The sequence below is a fragment of the Lacerta agilis genome, chromosome 1 (genome assembly GCF_009819535.1).
Source record: "Lacerta agilis isolate rLacAgi1 chromosome 1, rLacAgi1.pri, whole genome shotgun sequence".
Classification (NCBI taxonomy): Eukaryota; Metazoa; Chordata; class Lepidosauria; order Squamata; family Lacertidae; genus Lacerta; species Lacerta agilis.
This window is the reverse complement of record NC_046312.1, coordinates 4,896,887-4,914,556: the sequence shown is the minus strand read 5'-3', so window position 1 is coordinate 4,914,556 and position 17,670 is coordinate 4,896,887. Positions and strand designations below refer to the sequence as shown.

The 17,670-nt window shown below is 49.4% G+C and overlaps 1 protein-coding gene across 1 annotated transcript; it reads right to left on the bottom strand.

Moving 5' to 3' along the window:
- Positions 1–5,244: 5,244 nt before the first annotated feature.
- Positions 5,245–10,856, bottom strand: BMP4 (bone morphogenetic protein 4). The gene is made up of 3 exons (XM_033165194.1): positions 10,514–10,856; positions 8,846–9,276; positions 5,245–6,125 (listed from the first exon to the last, which is right to left on the bottom strand). The coding sequence occupies exons 2-3, from the start codon at positions 9,267–9,269 to the stop codon at positions 5,251–5,253; spliced, it is 1,299 nt and encodes a 432-aa protein (XP_033021085.1). The 5' UTR covers positions 9,270–9,276; positions 10,514–10,856; the 3' UTR covers positions 5,245–5,250.
- Between the last annotated feature and the right edge of the window lie 6,814 nt (positions 10,857–17,670).

Here is a 17,670-nt window from a genome sequence, read left to right as displayed (position 1 = left end):
ATGATTATGGCGTACAGCTGAGGAAAACCCCAAAGTTGAAATTGTGAATTTGGGGTTCTCATCAGCTGTATGCCATAATCATCACAATTATAACAAATAAAGGCTTGACATATCTCACTTTGCATGTCATGAGTCTATCTCATATATAAGTTCCACCTTTTAAGTTGAATTACTGAAAGAAATGAACCTTTCCACGATATTCTAATTTTTCAAGTTTCACCTGTATAAGGGATTATAATGATGAGGATAGAAATGTAACTGAAATTAATAAAAATTTGGGACGTAGAAATAAATCAAACCATCAAATTCTAGCACGTGGGGGACCACCTAAATTATATAATTTGGTATTTAAATGATTGGTATTAGTAACTGTATTATAAATTGGGATTGTTACAATGAGGATAATAAAAATAATTATTTAAAAAAAGCTGAACAACTGTGGCCAACAACTTTTGTGCCTGGATTTTGAAATATGGCAACTCTAAGTTAAACTATGGTGCTCACTCCCCTAGGAGGTAGGGATAGTCACCAAATTGGATGGATTTAGAAGAAGATTAGGCAAATTCATGGAGGGGGAGAGGGTTATTGATGGCCACTAGCCATGATGGCTGTGCTCTGACACCATGCTTCTGAAGACCAGTTGCTGGAAACACAGGAGGGGAAAAGGCTCCTGTGTTCGAATCCTGCTCGCGGGTTTCCCCACAGGCGTCTGGTTGGCTGCCGTGAGAAGGGGATGCTGGACTCGATGGGCCATTGGCCTGATCCAGCAAAGCATTTCTTATGTTCAGCAACATTACCTACTTCACAATCCCCCTAGCAACCAGTACCCTGAGACATGGTTTCTCAGCCTTGAGCCTTTTCAATGGCTGGGCCAACCTAGCCAGTTGGGTGGACGATAAATAATAAAACCACGACTGCTACTACTAGTAATAATAATTTTATTATTTGGACGCGGGTGGCGCTGTGGGTTAAACCAGAAGGTCGGCAGGTTCGAATCCCCGTGATGGGGTGAGCTCCCGTTGCTCGGTCCCAGCTCCTGCCCACCTAGCAGTTCAAAAGCACGTCAGAGTGCAAGTAGATAAATAGGCACCGCTCCGGCGGGAAGGTAAACGGCGCTTCCACGCGCTGCTCTGGTTCACCAGAAGCGGCTTAGTCATGCTGGCCACATGACCCGGAAGCTGTACGCCGGCTCCCTCGGCCCGTAACGCGAGATGAGCGCTGCAACCCCAGAGTCGGACACGACTGGACCTAATGGTCAGGGGTCCCTTTACCTTTACCTTTACCCCCCACCCGTCTGACTGGGTTGCCCCAGCCACTCTGAGCGGCTCCCAAGAGAATATGGAAAACACAATAAAACATTAAAAACTTCCCTATACAGTGCTGCCTTCAGATGTCTTCTAAAGGTTATATAGTTACTTTTCTCCTTGACATCTGGTGGGAGGGAGGGAGGGCGCCACCACCGAGAAGGCCCTCTGACTGGTTCCCTGTAACCTCGCTTCTCGCAGTGAGGGAACCGCCAGAATTGCCTTGGAGCTGGACCTCAGTGTCTGGGCAGAACGATGCGGGTGGAGATGCTCCTTCAGGTACCCTGGGCCATTTAGGGCTTTAAAGGTCAGCACCAACACTTTGAATTGTGCTCAGAAACATATTATCATTGTTGCTACTGCTGCTGCTGTTGTCATGGCCCCCATTCATTTCAATGGTGCGGTGCGCGAGTCGTGTCCGCAGCATCGAGCACAGCAAAGGTCAAGATGTTCTCACATTTTCACTCGAAATGCCCCCTCCCTCTGCCTCATTTACCTGGACAATCTGTTTTGCAAAAGGGAAAAAAGAGAACAGACCCCCTAAATAGCCATTTAACTCCCAATCCATATTTAACTCTTCTCAAATCTCTCTCTCTTTCCCCACCTCACTTCTTTGAGCATCATAATTGCCAGATATGATCTTCAAAGGCTTTGGGAAACTTTGATGTGAGGTTGAAGCCAGCTTTCCTCATCTCTCTCCTCCTCCTCCTGCAAAATGTTAATAGCTTTGAACCTGGGAGCCTGAGGCAAGAGAGGGTTAAAGCAGAAAGGAAAGGCAAAAAAATATATATAAGTAAATAAATAAACCCTCCAGGGCTGAGCATTCACCTCCCCCAGGTAAACCCAGAGCCTCTTTCAAATGCATATCTCTCTCTCTCTGTGTCCTCCTCTGTTCCAAGGTAAGCAAGTCAGGTGTTTCCCTCCCCCCTCCAAGGTTTGGGGGCAAATTTGGTGTGGCTGGCCAGCCTGTTTTCTCTCTCCTGCTGCTTGGGGAAAAGGTACAGGCACATCCCCAAAAGCCAAACCTCCTTTTTCACAGGGCTGAGCACCCTTGCAAAGCTTCAAGGTTTTTTTTGTTTTTGTTTTGATGAAGACTCTCCTGAGCAGGTGGGGAAGGGGAGAATCTCAGCAGAACAGCATCTGCCCAGCATGCACAAGACCCCAGGTTCAACCCCCAACATCTCCAGGTCCATAGGAAGCTGTCTTATACTGACCAATATAGCTCAATAGTGCCGACACTGGCTGGCAGCAGCACTCCAGGGGTTCAGGCAGGGGGTGTATCCAGAACCTACCTAGAGATGTCAATGGAGACGGAAACTGGGACCTTCTGGGTGCAAAGCAGATGCTCTACCACTGATAGATCCTCCCTTAATAATCCCCAAGAGCTGCTGCCAGTCAGTGCGGACAATATTGATGGCCCTCAGGGTCCCTTTCAACTCAACAGTTCTGTGATTCCATGATCTAGGTGGGCCAAATGACTCGATATAAGGCAGTTTCCTCTGTTCCAATGTATAATATCAACCTCCTCTTTTGCTAACTAATCACAGCCTGGCTACACAGTTTTGAGGATGTGGAAATACTCTCCTGAGCATATGCAGAGTATTTCCTGCACCTCTTTACTAATCAGTCACACTCCATGGCCTTCTGATGGAACAATAAACTTGTTGACTGGACTTGAAAACTAAACGGCTGTACAGTTTGTATGACCCCTGTAAGCTCTCCTGAGCATGTGCAGAGTCCCCCCCCCGCTAACTAATCACAGCCTGGTTACACAATCGAGGGGCATTTTGAAAGAGTCAGGCGAGAAAATGCAGCTGCTGGAAATTGCACTTGTAATAAAACTCACAGCAGAGGGTGAACAGGATGCCACGAGATCTGTGTCAGAGGGAGAGAGAAACCTTTTGCAAAACCGCCAGCAGGAGGGGGCTAAAAGGAGCATTCTAAAAAAAAAGGGGGGGGGGAGACAAGTGTGCTAGGCAAAGCCAGCACAAAATAAGCCCCCATCCAGACGCAAAAGTTGGAGACACACAGGATGTAAACAGGAAAGGCAGGCCACCCACAACAAGCTAAAAAAACTGATAGCCTTGGATTTACGCCCGGGGAGACGCAATCTGCCATCCCTCGAAGACCAAGCTGTGGCTGGCTTCAAAAGGGAGGGAACGAAGCAGAGGCTTTTAAGCTGAAGTTGGATGGCCATCTGTCATGGATGCTTTAGCTGAGATTCCTGCATTGCAGGGGGTTGGGCTGGATGACCCCTGGGGATCCCTTCCAACTCTACGATTCTATGAAAGGTAGCCAGGGGTGTGAACCTGGGCTGCTCTCTCCAATCCCAGCTGTGGGGAGGTCAGAAAGGGACCCAGCGGAGACAGAAACACACTCTGCGTGTACTCATTTGACCCATCTCCCCCCCACCCCGCTAAGGGACTAGGAGTGGCTCAAATTAAACCTCCTCCTGGCCAAATAATTTACACAGAGGGGTGAGAGTTATGCCAGTCCCGTTGGCTAGCTAAGGCAGCCTCGGCCGACAATGTTCGGTCAGTAAAGTGGTTGCTATGTTCCAGGGGTGCCAACTTCAATAAAATATTGGGGGCAGGTAAACCCCATTCCGCATAATCGAGTTGCACACACACCATATGAATGGCGATGCCCATCAACTTGGGGGGGTGGCCCCCTCAAATATTTTATTGGGTATCCAAAGGGGCCCCCTAATTTAAAGGATTAATGGTTTTGCGGATCTGGCTATGGAGCAAGGGAAGGCTGTGACCCCTTAAGCCGCATCAATGGGATGGTTGCCCCATTGAAATGAATGGGTCTCGCTTCCGAACAGACACTCCGGGTAGACACAAGTGTCTGCCTAGGGTCTACTCTGAGGGCTCTCATACGCTGCGCTCTCGGATCTTGAGCATCGTTGCGGGCGGGCGGGGAATCACTTCCATGCAGTTTCAGCCCTTTGGTGGTAGCGGGCCTTTGGGCACGAACGGATGGGAGGTTTCTCAGACGGTTTGAACCCACAACACGCGAGGTGTGTCACAAGCGCGCAGGCCCAGTGGGCAGGCGGGGTGGGGGTGGGGTAGATAAGGCAAACCCCAATCAGAGCATAGCGCGCACCCCCCACCCGTGCCAAAGACTGGATCTTACGCAGAGACCTAGCTTGCACCGATGGCACCAATCGGCCACAGCAATCATTAAGACCGTGCAAAAATGATGCAAAGACGTGCCGAAAGGTGTGGGGGTCCTATTTATAAGGGGGTGGGGTGGGGTGGGGTAAAAGATACGAAATCTAATCTTAGTCCTGCCCCCGAAATTGCAGCCAGGCAAGTGAGTTAGCAATTAATACAAGGCAAAAAGAAAAAAAAACGAGACCTTGGCAGGGGAAACCTCTCGGGCTGGGGAGGGAGAAAGAGAGGAAAGAAATTACCCCCTCCCCAAATAGAAATGAATGATTTTAAAATAAAAATAAAAATGATATTGCGTTTACCTTTAAAATAATGACTCGCTTTATTTTTTATCTTTTAATATGTCGTTATAAATATATTTTGTCAAAATATATGATCATTATTGTCAAAACATTTGCACATAAAGTCATAAATAAGGTCAAGGTGAACGGATTAAGGGATTTTTTTTCCATTACTTTTTTTTTTTTTTTTTTGCTGGCGCGCACGCGCCCATGGGTGAGCGCGCTTAGGTGAGAAAGAGAATTTATGGTATAACTTTCTGTTCCTTTTCTTTTTTTTTTCTTTTTCTTTTTTAAAAAGAAAGCACAGAAGGCCAGCCCATTCTTGAACCTGGGAGGAGGACGAGGAGAAGCAGCAGCAGTATCTCTTCCCTGCCACTTCCATCCTTCCATCCCTGGGGAATTTTGGACGGGGCGGGCTGGATGGTGAGGGCAAGGGACCGGAGAGAACCGGACAGGGAAGAAGTCTCTCTCTCTCTCTGTTTCTCGCGTTTAACGACACCCACACCCTTCGACCACCATCTCCTGGTAATTCTTGAGGACCACTTTGTCGTATTCGTCCAGGTAGAGCATAGAAATGGCGCTGAGCTCGGTGGGAACGCAGCAGGCTTTGGGGATGCTGCCGTTGACCGAGTTGACCAGCGTCTGCACGATGGCGTGGTTGGTAGAGTTGAGGTGGTCAGCCAAAGGGAAAGGGCAGTCGCCGTGGCAGTAGAAAGCCTGGTAGCCCGGCGGGGCCACGATCCAGTCGTTCCAGCCCACGTCGCTGAAATCCACATAGAGCGCGTGGCGGCGGCAGTTCTTCTTGTTCTTGCGCGCGCGCTGGTGCGCGTGCTTGGGGCTGCGCTTGGCCCGGCGCGTCAGCAGCGACTGGCCCCGGCCGTCGTGGCTGAAAGTGACCAGCAGGGGCCGGAGGCGGGCCCAGTCTCCGGCCCCCAGATGGCCCCCTTGAGGTAAAGAGCGGCTAATCCGGACATGGCTGCCCTGGTGAGTCTGTAGCGCGGGGTGGAGGGGCACAACCTCCACGGCCAGCCCGTGATTGGGCTGGCCGCCTGCGGTCCATCGGATAACGGCGGGGCTCACGTCGAAGCTCTCCCAGCGGCTCACGTTGTGGTGCACCAGGCGGGTGTCCAGCAGCCGGGTAACCAGGTCCTCCCCTCGGCGGAGGGGCTTCATCACCTCGTAAATGTTGATCCGGTGGAAGCCCCTCTCCCAGGAGGACGCCCCGTCCTCGCCGACGATCTGCTGTCGGAAGAGCCGCAGCTCCGCCGAGGAGATGGCCTCGCCCGAGGGCACGCTGCTCAGGTTGAAGAAGTAGCGCAGGCGGGCCGGCTGGTTCGCGGGCCCCGGCACTTGCTCGAGGTGCTCTGGAGAGGGGAAGGGGATCGGGAGGAGAAAGCAAGAGACGCGACTGTTGGTGTGGGCAGGAGGAAGGGGAGACAACAGACGCACAGAACAGACGGCGCGGTTTGGGCAAGCGTCACCGGGACGGCGCGATCCACCGGGCTGGACAGGAATAATTCCCCTGTCCATCTCCTCCAAAAGTAAAACCTCACCACCACCCACTTTTGTCAATTTCACCTGCCTTTTGGGTTATCGCCACCCTCAGTTGGCCTTTGCACTCTGGCCGGCCCAGTTTACCCGGGGAAAAGGCTCGCGAGGAGTAGAGGAGGGAGGAGCCCCATCCTTGGATGCCTTGCGCAAAAGTTGCGCTGCGGGCGACAAGGCATACTTGGGGATAGTATTGCTGCGATCCTAAACGCGCTTTGCTAAGAAATGAAGCCAGGCCAGCGGGTGATCGGGCTGCAAGGCTGCGGTTCCTGGCCCACTTATGAGGGTGCAACACCCCCCCCCCAGCTCCTTAGGATTCCCTTCATAGTACTGAAATCATCCTGCATAAGAAGGGGCGTAGGTAAGAGTGGCTTCTACTGCTCTCAGTTTAGGAGAGTCTCTGCTTTGAACTCAGATCATGTTGCTGGTAGAGGTTTGATCCTCCGCCCCACACACTCTGGCGCCCTCTCCCCACTCTGTTCTCTGCCCCTATGTAGCGGCCTAGTGAGCTGTTTGCTCAGGCACCATTTGTGCATCCCAGCCCTCCGAGCACGTGCAGTGTGTCCGTCACGCGCCCTATGTTGTTACTTTTTTAATTTTTTGCCCCGCCTTACATGTGCACGGCGCTGGCCATTGAGCCAACAGCACAAAGGACCCTGCCCGCTAGGAGGATGCAAGCATGCCTTTAGGATTCAAGAACAGGACTTCCCCTTGTCCCAGGAAGAGTTAAACCCATGCGCCTCTCCCTCTTCCCCCCACCTCTCTTTTTAAAAAAATACATCGGACGCTCTCCATTCAAGTGTAGATTTAGCAACTGTGAAATTCACCCTCGCGGGATTCCCACTAGTCAGTGTATTGCGGGGTCGCGTGGCTTCTTGCGTTATCCGCCAAATTCGAATGAAGTGTTGTTCTGTTATTCCCACGGTCCCCCCCCCCCCGCGTCACCTCTGCACATAAGCAGAGTTCACTGTGGCCTCTCCTTCCCCTATAAGTCCTTGCACGAGCTCGTGTGACCCCTTCTCCACGGCCACGCACGCCCAGGGCACACTTCTTCGCCAGCTCCATCGTCAGCAGACGACCCTGATCCTACAGGAGCTACTCTAGAGGAAACGTGTTGTGCCTTGCAATAGATGCCCATTTACCAAATACGGCTTGCGAGTTATAATTTAATAGTAATAATGCTGTAGTTCTTACTAATATTGCAGAGGAAAAGGTGGGCAGGTGTGTTTTAAAGCTACGTTTCCTCTTTAAATTTACTGTTTGGGAAAAGCGGGGTGCTCTCTTGGTGCGCGAAGCCCCCCCCCCAAAAAAAACCCTTTCTGATAACAGGAGTTGCAACCAGTCCAGATTCCCGGATCCAGAAGCAGCAGCAAACATTTGGATCCACTTGCAGTTGCATCTCTCTCTCTCTCTCTCTCTCTCTCTCTCTCTCTCTCTCTCTCTCTCTCTCTCTCTCTCACACACACACACACACACACACACACACACTTTTCCCCGCAAACAGATGCAGTTTTACTTTGGTCATTAAAAAAAAAAAGCCATTTCCCTCTCTTCCCTCCCTCCGTTTCCCAAATGGAACAAGCGGTGAGTTTTTTTTTTTTTGTTTGCTTTTTGTTTAAAGGCGGGGACGAGCGCTTTGATATTTCTGCATAAACTTCTAAGTTTGGTCCGGGAAGAGAGGAGGAGCGAGACGGGGGTGGGAGTAACAGAACCGGAGTGAAATCTGGAGCAGCTGCTGATGGGCGACTCAGAGAGAGAACGCCTTTCAGCCCGTGCGCACGCAGGCCGACGTTCAACCGGAGAAAGGTGGTTTAATAATATGAATAATTTCAGTTGGCAATAGCGGTCACAATCGTGCAAAAGTAGCTTGCAGACCTCTCTCCTCCCAAGCGACGTACTGCATCCTGCTCTTAAACCAAGCGAGCCCACTTCTCGAGAGGTCAAAAACCCTTCCACTAAAACATAATGAAAACGTCTTTCTCGTATAAACGTTTCTCCAGATCCCGGGTTCCGTGTGTGAGCGCAGAAGTGCCAACACAAGCCCCCCGTTGTCCGTTCTCCTTAGCTGCTGGCTTTCCTGGGCAAGGGAGGAGAAGTAGGGCACCCGCGCCCATCATGCCTCTCCATAGAGGGTGAGCCGGAGTCACGCCGGAGTATCACACACTCGGAACCGGTTTCGGTCCAAATCCATCGCATCCACAGCCGGATGCGGAGCAGGGGTGAAGGAGGAGGAGAAAACGAACTACCCCTTCCACACACACCCCAAAAAACCAGGGGACACCTAACACACCCAGTGCAACATGGGAATCTTGCAACCGGTCCTTTAAACTCAGGTCCGACCTCAGGCCGCCTGATTCTTTCAGGAGCATTTACTCGCGAGAAAGCCCCAACTGGACACAAGGAGGGGCGCATCAGATTTCGTTCTCCCCCCCCAAAAAAAAAATCAAATTCTGAAATCCCCTCACCACCAACCAGCATCATAATAGTCGGAGATCTACTCAGAAGCGCTCCGTGCGCCCCTTTCCAGTTTGCATACCTTCGTGGTGGAAACTCCTCACGGTGTTGGCGCGGCTGGTGGACTTCTCCGGGTACTGGAGGCTGAGATCCTGCAGCTTTTCCTCCTCTTCCCCGGACTGGAGGCGATACAGATCCAGCATGTATGAAGGGACGAACGCCGCTTTGCTGGGCTGCGGCCGCCGCCGGAGCCCGAACATCTGGAGAAGGGTAGCCTCGAACCCGCGCAAGAGTTCATGGCTCGGGAAAGGGCGGCGCGAAGTTCCCGAGGCGCCTTCTCCGTCTCCGGCCTCTCCGGCTCGCTGCTGCTGTTGCTGCTGCTGGAGATGGTCCCCGACCACTTTCTTCTTCCCAGTCTCGGCGGGTATCAAGCTAGCACGGTTAGTACCTCCAAGCAGCACTCGGCACAATAAAATGACCATCAGGAGTCGGTTACCAGGCGTCATGGTGTCTCTATTGGGGGGGAGGGAGGGTGTAGTTGGGTTGGGGGGGGGCAGAGAGCAGAAGGAGGGGAGGGAAGAGAGGGAGAAGGAGGGAGAAAGAGGAGCAAACAAACAAGGTCGGTAAAAAAAAATGACACACTTTAGAAAAAAAGTTAAAGAAACGCACATCGCAAGCTCAAAAAAACAAACAAAACACAAACCAGACCCCCCCCCCCGAAAATGCAGTGTAGAACCTTATTGGGACTTTTACGCCCAGCCAATTAAGACTTGGGACTTTACGGGGCCCCCTGCAATTATCAACACCCCCTCAAAAAAAAAAAAATTCTCCTCTGTTTTATCTGAGCAACGATCTGCGTAAAAATGGGGTCACGAAACCAGCTATTAATACGCGAGCACACAGAGAGTTCTGAAAACCCATCTCTGCTTTTCGCCCATCAAAACAGAACAGGGCTTTGCACTTGTTGTTAATGGAAGTAATATTTTTTTTTAAATGCACTGGGAGAGGCTGGGAGTCGGAGGTCCCGCTTCATTGTTGAGCAAGCTTCCAGGAGGTCCACTTGGAAAGCGCTCTCCATAGCAAGTGTCTGTTGGAGCCTTCCCGGCTGCCGGCCGCTAGCCAATAGGTGCCCGCGGGGTAGCCCCGTCCGTGGAAGGTTGCGGGGAGGGGACGGGGAAATCTGCAGCCCCTCTCCGGCGCAAGGGCCTCGTGGATCGCGAGGGGAAGGGGGGGGATAAACGCGGAGGGGGAGGACGCGCCTTCCCCAGGGTTCTTCGGTCGTTCTTATTTACTTCGCATTTGACAAATATCCCCCGGGAGGGGTGGTAAAAGCTAGATCTTCATTTAAAAAAAGAAAAGGGGGGACACACACTCTAACTACAGTCCGAGCCGATGGGCGTTTACTTGGGAGTAAGCCCTCCGTAGGGCTTACTCTCAAGTAAGGGCACGGAGGGATTGCAGCGAAAATGCTCTCCCCTCAAAAAACAACAACCCAAAAAACTGTTTCGAAATGAACCATTTGTTTTTAAAGGGAGCGAATAAATGGACTCGGAAGTTTGAGAGTCCGGCGTTCACTCGCTCGCTCGCTCACACACACACACAACAAACTCCGTCTCTCTCTCTCTTTCTTTCTTTCTTTCTTGGTTCTCTCTCTCTCTCTCTCTCTCTCTCTCTCTCTCTCTCTCTCTCTCTCCCTCTCCCCCCCCCTTTAAACCAGAACTCACACAAGGAATGAGAAAGCGCTACTCACTGACAGAAAGCAAGGCATATAGAAACAGTCCATGGTTCTTGACAGCCAAGCGTGGAGCAGGACTCGTGGGAAAGCTCACGCGGGGAATCCGGAGTCAAGCCGCTTTGCGGAGCCGGGGAGAGTCAATCGCTCACGGCTGCTGCTGCTGCTGCTTCGCCTTCGCCTTCTTCTTCTTCTTCTTCTTCGTCTTCTTCTCCCGGCTGCGAACAGGAGCAATCGCGCGCCACGGCTTGCTGCTCCAGAGCGACTCCTGGAAAACGAATATATTTGAATATAATGAAACTCCCGAGCAGGCTGCCTTCTGCTTTTCTTCCAGCCCCGGAGAGGGTCACGTGGGTCCGAGGAGCCAGCCTGTCAATCAGCGGGCCTCAAACTCCGCCCTCCTCCTCCTCCTCCTCCTCCTCCTGTGTCCTGGGCTCTGCAAAGGGATGTCCCACCTACTTGGCCTCTGTCAATCTCCCCGTAGCTTTTCCTTTCCTTTCTCTTCTACTTTCCTTAAAAGACAGGGTGTGTACAGCTGAGTGTGGACTGCAACTCCCTTTGGCTTGATCCAGATGCGAATCCAAAGCCTTCCCCAGTCCAAGCTTTGCCTTAGGTAGCTCAGCATCGTCTGCACTGATAGGCAGCAGCTCTAGGGGTTTCAGACAGGAGTCTTTCTCGATCCTACCTGGAGAAGTCTTTGCATGGAACCTGAGACCTTCTTCATGCAGAGCAAATGCTCTGACCACTGAGCTACAGTCCCTTTTCTGCATGAGTGTACCAAGACCACATTCAAAAGCAACTAGGAGGGGGGCCCCTAAGCCACCCCCATTTTTAATGCGATGGGGAAGGGGACTTGCAAAGAAGAGATGCCTCAAACCAAATGACTCATCTTAAGGCAAAGTGGGGGGGGGGTGTATTTACAGCAGCACCTGTCCCTTGATGACTGCCATCACCCCCCCTTTGCAATGCAGGAATCTCAGCTAAGGCATCCGTGGCAGATGGCCATTCAACCTCTGCTTAAAAACCTCCAAGGAAGGAGAGCCTGCAACCTCCAGAGGGAGAGGTTGGACTGGATGACCCTCAGCGTTCCTAGTTCCAACTGTACAATTCTGTGATTGTATGAAATAAAAGTATTGGTACGCTCCATCAGGTACACAGGCTGAGCCCCTGCCTGCCTGCGGACTGTCTCGCCAGAGTGGTGGTGCATGCTCTGGTTATCTCCCGCTTGGACTACTGCAACCCGGAAACTACACAGCTAATCCAGAATGCGGCAGCCAGACTGGTAACTGGGAGTGGCCGCAGAGACCACATAACACCAGTCCCGAAAGACCTACATTGGCTCCCAGTATGTTTCCGAGCACAATTCAAAGTGTTGGCGCTGACCTTTAAAGCCCTAAATTGCCCAGTATAACTGAAGGAGCATCTCCACCCCAATCATTGTGCCTGGACACTGAAGTCCAGCTATGAGGGCCTTGTGGTAGTTCCTCTCACTGCGAGAAGCGAAGTTACCAGGAACCAGGCAGAGGGCCTTCTCAGCAGTGGCACCTGCCCTGTGGAATGTCCTCCCATCAGATGTCAAGGAAATAAACAACTACAGTGGTGCCCCGCTAGACGAAAATAATTCGTTCTACAAGTGTCTTCTAGAGCGAATTTTTCGTCTAGCGAAGCGGCAATGCAGCGCGGAGGTTTTCACACCAAAATTTATTTATTTATTCGTCTTGCGGGGCAGCCTTCCGCTAGCGAATGCTGTTCGTCTAGCGAGTTTTTCGTCTAGCGAGGCATTCATCTAGTGGGGCACCACTGTATCTGACTTTTAGAAGACATCTGAAGGCAGCCCTATTTAGGGAAGTTTTTAATGTTTGATGTTTTATTCTGTTTAATATTCTTTTGGTAGCAGCCCAGAATGGCTGCAGAAACCCAGCCAGATGGGTGGGGTATAAATAATAATAATAATAATAATAATTATTATTATTATTATTCCAGAGTATCCACAGAGGTCCTAGTAGGAGGCTGGTAAAGGTAAAGGTAAAGGTAAAGGGACCCCTGACCGTGAGGTCCAGTCGCGGATGACTCTGGGGTTGCGGCGCTCATCTCGCGTTACTGGCCGAGGGAGCAGGCATACAGCGTCCGAGTCATGTGGCCAGCATGACTAAGCCGCTTCTGGCAAACCAGAGCAGCGCACGGAAATGCCGTTTACCTTCCCATTGAAGTGGTACCTATTTATCTACTTGCACTTTGACGTGATTTCAAACTGCAAGGTGGGCAGGAGCTGGGACCAAACAACGGGAACTCACCCTGTTTGCGGCGATTTGAACTGCCATCCTTCTGATTGGCAAGCCCTAGGCTCTGTTGTTTAACCCACAGTGCCACCTGCGCCACAACTGCATTATTTTTGGTCAAATCACATGTATGGGCTCATCCCTTGATGACCACGACATCCAGCGACAACTTGCATGTGCTAAACGGGCCACTACCACAGATTTCACACTACAGAGAGGGCTTGCCTCACACATGGGGTCAGTTCATCCATCAAAGCCTTGTTAGCACACAAGGGCCTTAGGACTATCTACCAAAAACAGCTGAGGATGCGACCTCTCCACCCACACCACAGAAAAGCATGGGGGATATGAGAGAGGTGGGAATATGCCACAGCCCATTTATTTTGCTGATCCCATTTGCAGATGACACCAAACTGGGAGCAGGTAGCTAATGCTGCAGAAGAGAGAATCAAAATTGACAACGACCTTAACAGATTGGAGAACTGGGGCCAAACTAACAAGATGAATTTCAACAGGGACAAATGTCAGGTTCTGCACTTAGGCAGGAAGAACCAGATGCACAAATATAGGATGGGGGACACCTGGCTTATTAGCAGTACATGTGAAAAGGATCTAGGGGGTCTTAGTGGACTACCAGCTTGTCATTGAGTCCACAGTGTGATGCAGCAGCAAAAAAAAGCTAATGCTATTCTAGGCTGCATCATCAGAATTATAGAGTCCAGGACAAGGGAAGTAATAAAAAAGGTAAAGGAACCCTGGCAGTTAAGTCCAGTCATGAACGACTTTGGTGTTACGGCGCTCATCTCACTTTACTGGCCGAGAGAGCCGACATTTGTCCTCAGACAGTTTTTCAGGGTCATGTGGCTAGCATGAGTAAGCCACTTCTGGCAAAACCAGAGCAGCACACGGAAACACTGTTTACCTTCCCACTGGAGTGGTACCTATTTATCTACTTGCACTTTGACGTGGTTTTGAACTTCTAGGTTGGCAGGAGCAGGGACTGAGCAACGGGAGCTCACCCTGCCACGGGGATTCGAACCGCCAACCTTCTGATCGGAAAGCCCTAAGCTCTGTGATTACCACAGCGCCACCCACATCAAAAGATAAAATACATCCATACATTTTCCTGTCTCCACTGTAGCAATTTAGAATGTATGATGGGTTGATACTGTGTGGTATTAGACTAGTTTCATTGTTGTTATCCGTGGTTTAGGAACAACGTTGCTACGGTTTTATCTGATCTATTTATAAACTTTCATGGGGTGGGCTTTGGGAGCAAACCCTGAGTAAAAATCTGTACCCGCGGTCTTGTGGGATATCTTTGGGAGAAGAAAAGGGTAAGGGGTAAACCCTACACAAATCTGGAGGGGAGTCCCTAGGGGATGGAGCCTTCTACGCCTCCTTCTGGCAACTCTTGCAGCCCAGCTGGCGCCAAACATCTTTCTCTGCTTTTCTTTGGACCACTTGTAAGACTGAGAGGGTGTGGTCTTTTCATCTGGGCAGCCCAGGACCTCCAGACATACTGCCCAGGCTGTATGCACCCCGGGGAGGTCACATCCGAGCTGCTAATGCAGCAAAAACAACATGGGAAGAATTGGTTATGAGTTACCAGTCTCTGCAGCCACAGAAGGCACTGCGATTCTCCGGCTTCACCCCTGGAAGCGCGCTCCATTTTCTCTCGAGACAGATGGATGCCAACGACAACAAACTTATAAACTTAATTTTTTAAAAATGGATTTTTAAACAAAATATTTATTGTGCAGCGTACATCGGCGGTTGCCAACCTGACACCTGTGTGTGACACGGGTCTCCCGGAATGAAACATTAACCTCTGGATTCCCAGCTTCCTTTAAAAAAAAAAAGAAATAGTTTCTAGAATTCGCAGAACCTGAGATATGAGGGAAAACGTACCATTCTTCTCATTTTTGTGTGTGGAAAAATTAGCCTGGGGAAATCATGGGGCAACAAAGCTGTCAGTGGCTACCAGCCATGAGGTATCCACAGCATGAACCTAAAGCCCCCCCCCCATCCAAGGATGGACCTGGGATAGGATAGCTCAGTCAGTAGAGCAGGAGACTCTTCATCTCAGGGTCATGGGTTCAAGCCCCATGTTGAGCAAAACATTCCTGCATTGCAGGGGGTTGGACTGGATCCCTTCCAACTCTTGGGGTCCCTTCCAACTCTACCATTATATGAAGCCAACCTCCTTGGGGTGGTTTCTCCCAACATGTCCTTGTTGTTGTTGTTGTTGTTCAGTTGTTCAGTCGTTTCCGGCTCTTCGTGACCCCATGGACCAGAGCACGCCAGGCACGCCTATCCTTCACTGCCTCTCGCAGTTTGGCCAAGCTCATGTTAGTAGCTTCAAGAACACTGTCCAACCATCTCATCCTCTGTCATCCCCTTCTCCTTGTGCCCTCCATCTTTCCCAACATCAGGGTCTTTTCCAGGGAGTCTTCTCTTCTCATGAGGTGGCCAAAGTACTGGAGCCTCAACTTCAGGATCTGTCTTTCTAGTGAGCACTCAGGGCCGATTTCTTTAAGAATGGATAGGTTTGATCTTCTTGCAGTCCATGGGACTCTCAAGAGTCTCCTCCAGCACCAGAATTCAAAAGCATCAATTCTTCGGCGATCAGCCTTCTTTATGGTCCAGCTCTCACTTCCGTACATTACTACTGGGGAAACCATAGCTTTAACTATACGGACCTTTGTCGGCAAGGTGATGTCTTTGCTTTTTAAGATGCTATCTAGGTTTGTCATTGCTTTTCTCCCAAGAAGCAGGCGTCTTCTAATTTCGTGACATGTCCTATTCAACCTAAAAACTGCAGGTCAGTGAAGTATGTACAATCTTTTATAGTTGGGGTAATAATTAGGGCCGGGGGCTTAGCATTTGGATGAAAGGCAGAAAATATATTTTATAAATTCAAACTCTTGGATTTATTTATTTATTTTTTAAGTCAGAGGGTCTCCATTTCCTGCTCTGAGTGACTGAGAGAAAGACAGGCAAATCCCACTTTTGTGGAAGCTTTCTAAAAGCCCTGTCCTCAGTGACAAAAAAAGCAAAAATAAATAATAAAAATAAAAATAAAAAATCCTTAAAAAAGGAGCACGTTAAAAATGGGCAAATAATGAGATTTCATGTTTGTTTGTCCCCCCCCCCAATTTTTTTTTATTGATTTTATAAAACACAAACAAACAACATATACAACAAAAAAAATTACAACAAAATACACAACAAAAAAGATTAATAAAAACAATTAATTAACTCTATCTAATCCTCTTTTATAACATTGTATATTGACTCCCTCACGTCCTCTCCGTCTGCTTTCCTTGTAAATCATCTTTAGTAATTTCTTTACCTTTTTATATTCTAATGTTAATCTAAGAAAACAGCTTTCACTTAATTTTTAAACTCCTTAACATTACTTCATGTTTGATCCAGGCTTTGGGGTTGAATCTGCTCGTCCCAATTATTCCCCTTTCCTCTCTTCTTCTTCTTTGCAGAATGCGTTCCCCTGTAATGTTCGTAAAACTTTGCTACCTGCGTAAAGAAACAATCCTTTCTGATCGCTTTATGCTCAGCTGAGAGACCTTTTGCACAATCCCTTTGCTGCATGAATCAAGAATTTTTTCTCTTTTTTCCCCTTCTGCTGCCAGTCTCCCACCCCACCAACCACCCCGATCAAACTCAAATCGGATTAGGAACTTAATCACCCCCAAGTGAAGTAATGCAAACATATTGGGTATTTCCATTTCACAGAAACAGGGGTGGGTTGTTGTTTCCTTTCTAAAGGCAAGGAAGAGGGCTAGCATTTACGGGGGGCAACAGAACTCTGCGCACAAGGGCTCAGTGCAGGCAATTGACCTTTTAAAATAACAAACAAATCGCTTGTCCAATTATAAAGCATTTCAAACCCACAGTTTAAAAGACTTGATTTCATTTTTTTTAAAAGTTTATTAATTGCCCATTCTGCTTAAGGCACTCAAAACCTTTGCATTGTTTTGCAAAAAAAAAGTGACTAACCATAAAATATACTGCACTTTACAGAAAATAAAAGTTATAGAGTGAGAGGGCAGAACAGAGAACTTTTTGGGGTATTCAAAAATACGATAGCCCCCACCCCCCGGCAGTCTATGGACCGAAGTGGTAAGGGATAGCTCAGTCCATAGAGCATGAGATTCTTTATCTCAGGATTGTGGGTTCGAGCCCCACCTTGGGTGAAATACTCCTGTGCGGCATAAGTTGGGATGCTCATGGTCTGTCCCGACTCTACGATTCCACGATCTAGAATCCTGCTACTCGTTTATTTATATAACAAAATTTATATGCGAGCGTCGGAAAACCTCCAAGCTGTTTGCGAAAGTAGAAAATAAAACGTAGACGTTCTCAATAAGTTAACAGGTATTTGAAAACGTTCAAAAGATGGATAAAACCAACAGCAGCTAAGAAGCCGTAAAACGCACTGTAAAGCTCTATAAATCTGGCTTGGGCTTGCCTAAAGGAAAGTGTCCTAAGCAGGCACTGAAAAGGCTGCAGCGAAGGTACCTGCCTGGCATCAAGAGTCAGGGAGTTCCAAAGTTTCATTTCTCACAAGTGGGGGGATGTTATGTGGTGCCCATTTCACAGATTGGAATTAATATACCATCCCAATCCACCACAATCACCACCACCACCACCCCATTGCTAATGTTCATTTCTGATTGTGGACGCTCACATAGACTTAATGGCATAATTTCTCCACACACAGAAGAGAGGTTTGAAAGGAACCTTGAAAATGACGGGGTGTGTCCAAAGGCAGCTCCCCCTCCCAATTTGGTGTCATCTGCAAACTTGATCAGGATGCCCTCAAGCCCACCATCCAAGTCATTGATAAAGATGTGACATCACATGTGACATCAG

What these genes read in the sequence shown, in the direction of transcription:
- BMP4 (XM_033165194.1), bottom strand. Translation starts at nt 9,269, where the DNA reads ATGACGCCTGGTAACCGACTCCTGATGGTCATTTTATTGTGCCGAGTG. An exon ending in GAGGAGTTTCCACCACGAAG is followed by an intron (nt 6,126 to 8,845) that starts GTATGCAAACTG and finishes TCCCCTCTCCAG; the next exon opens with AGCACCTCGAGCAAGTGCCG.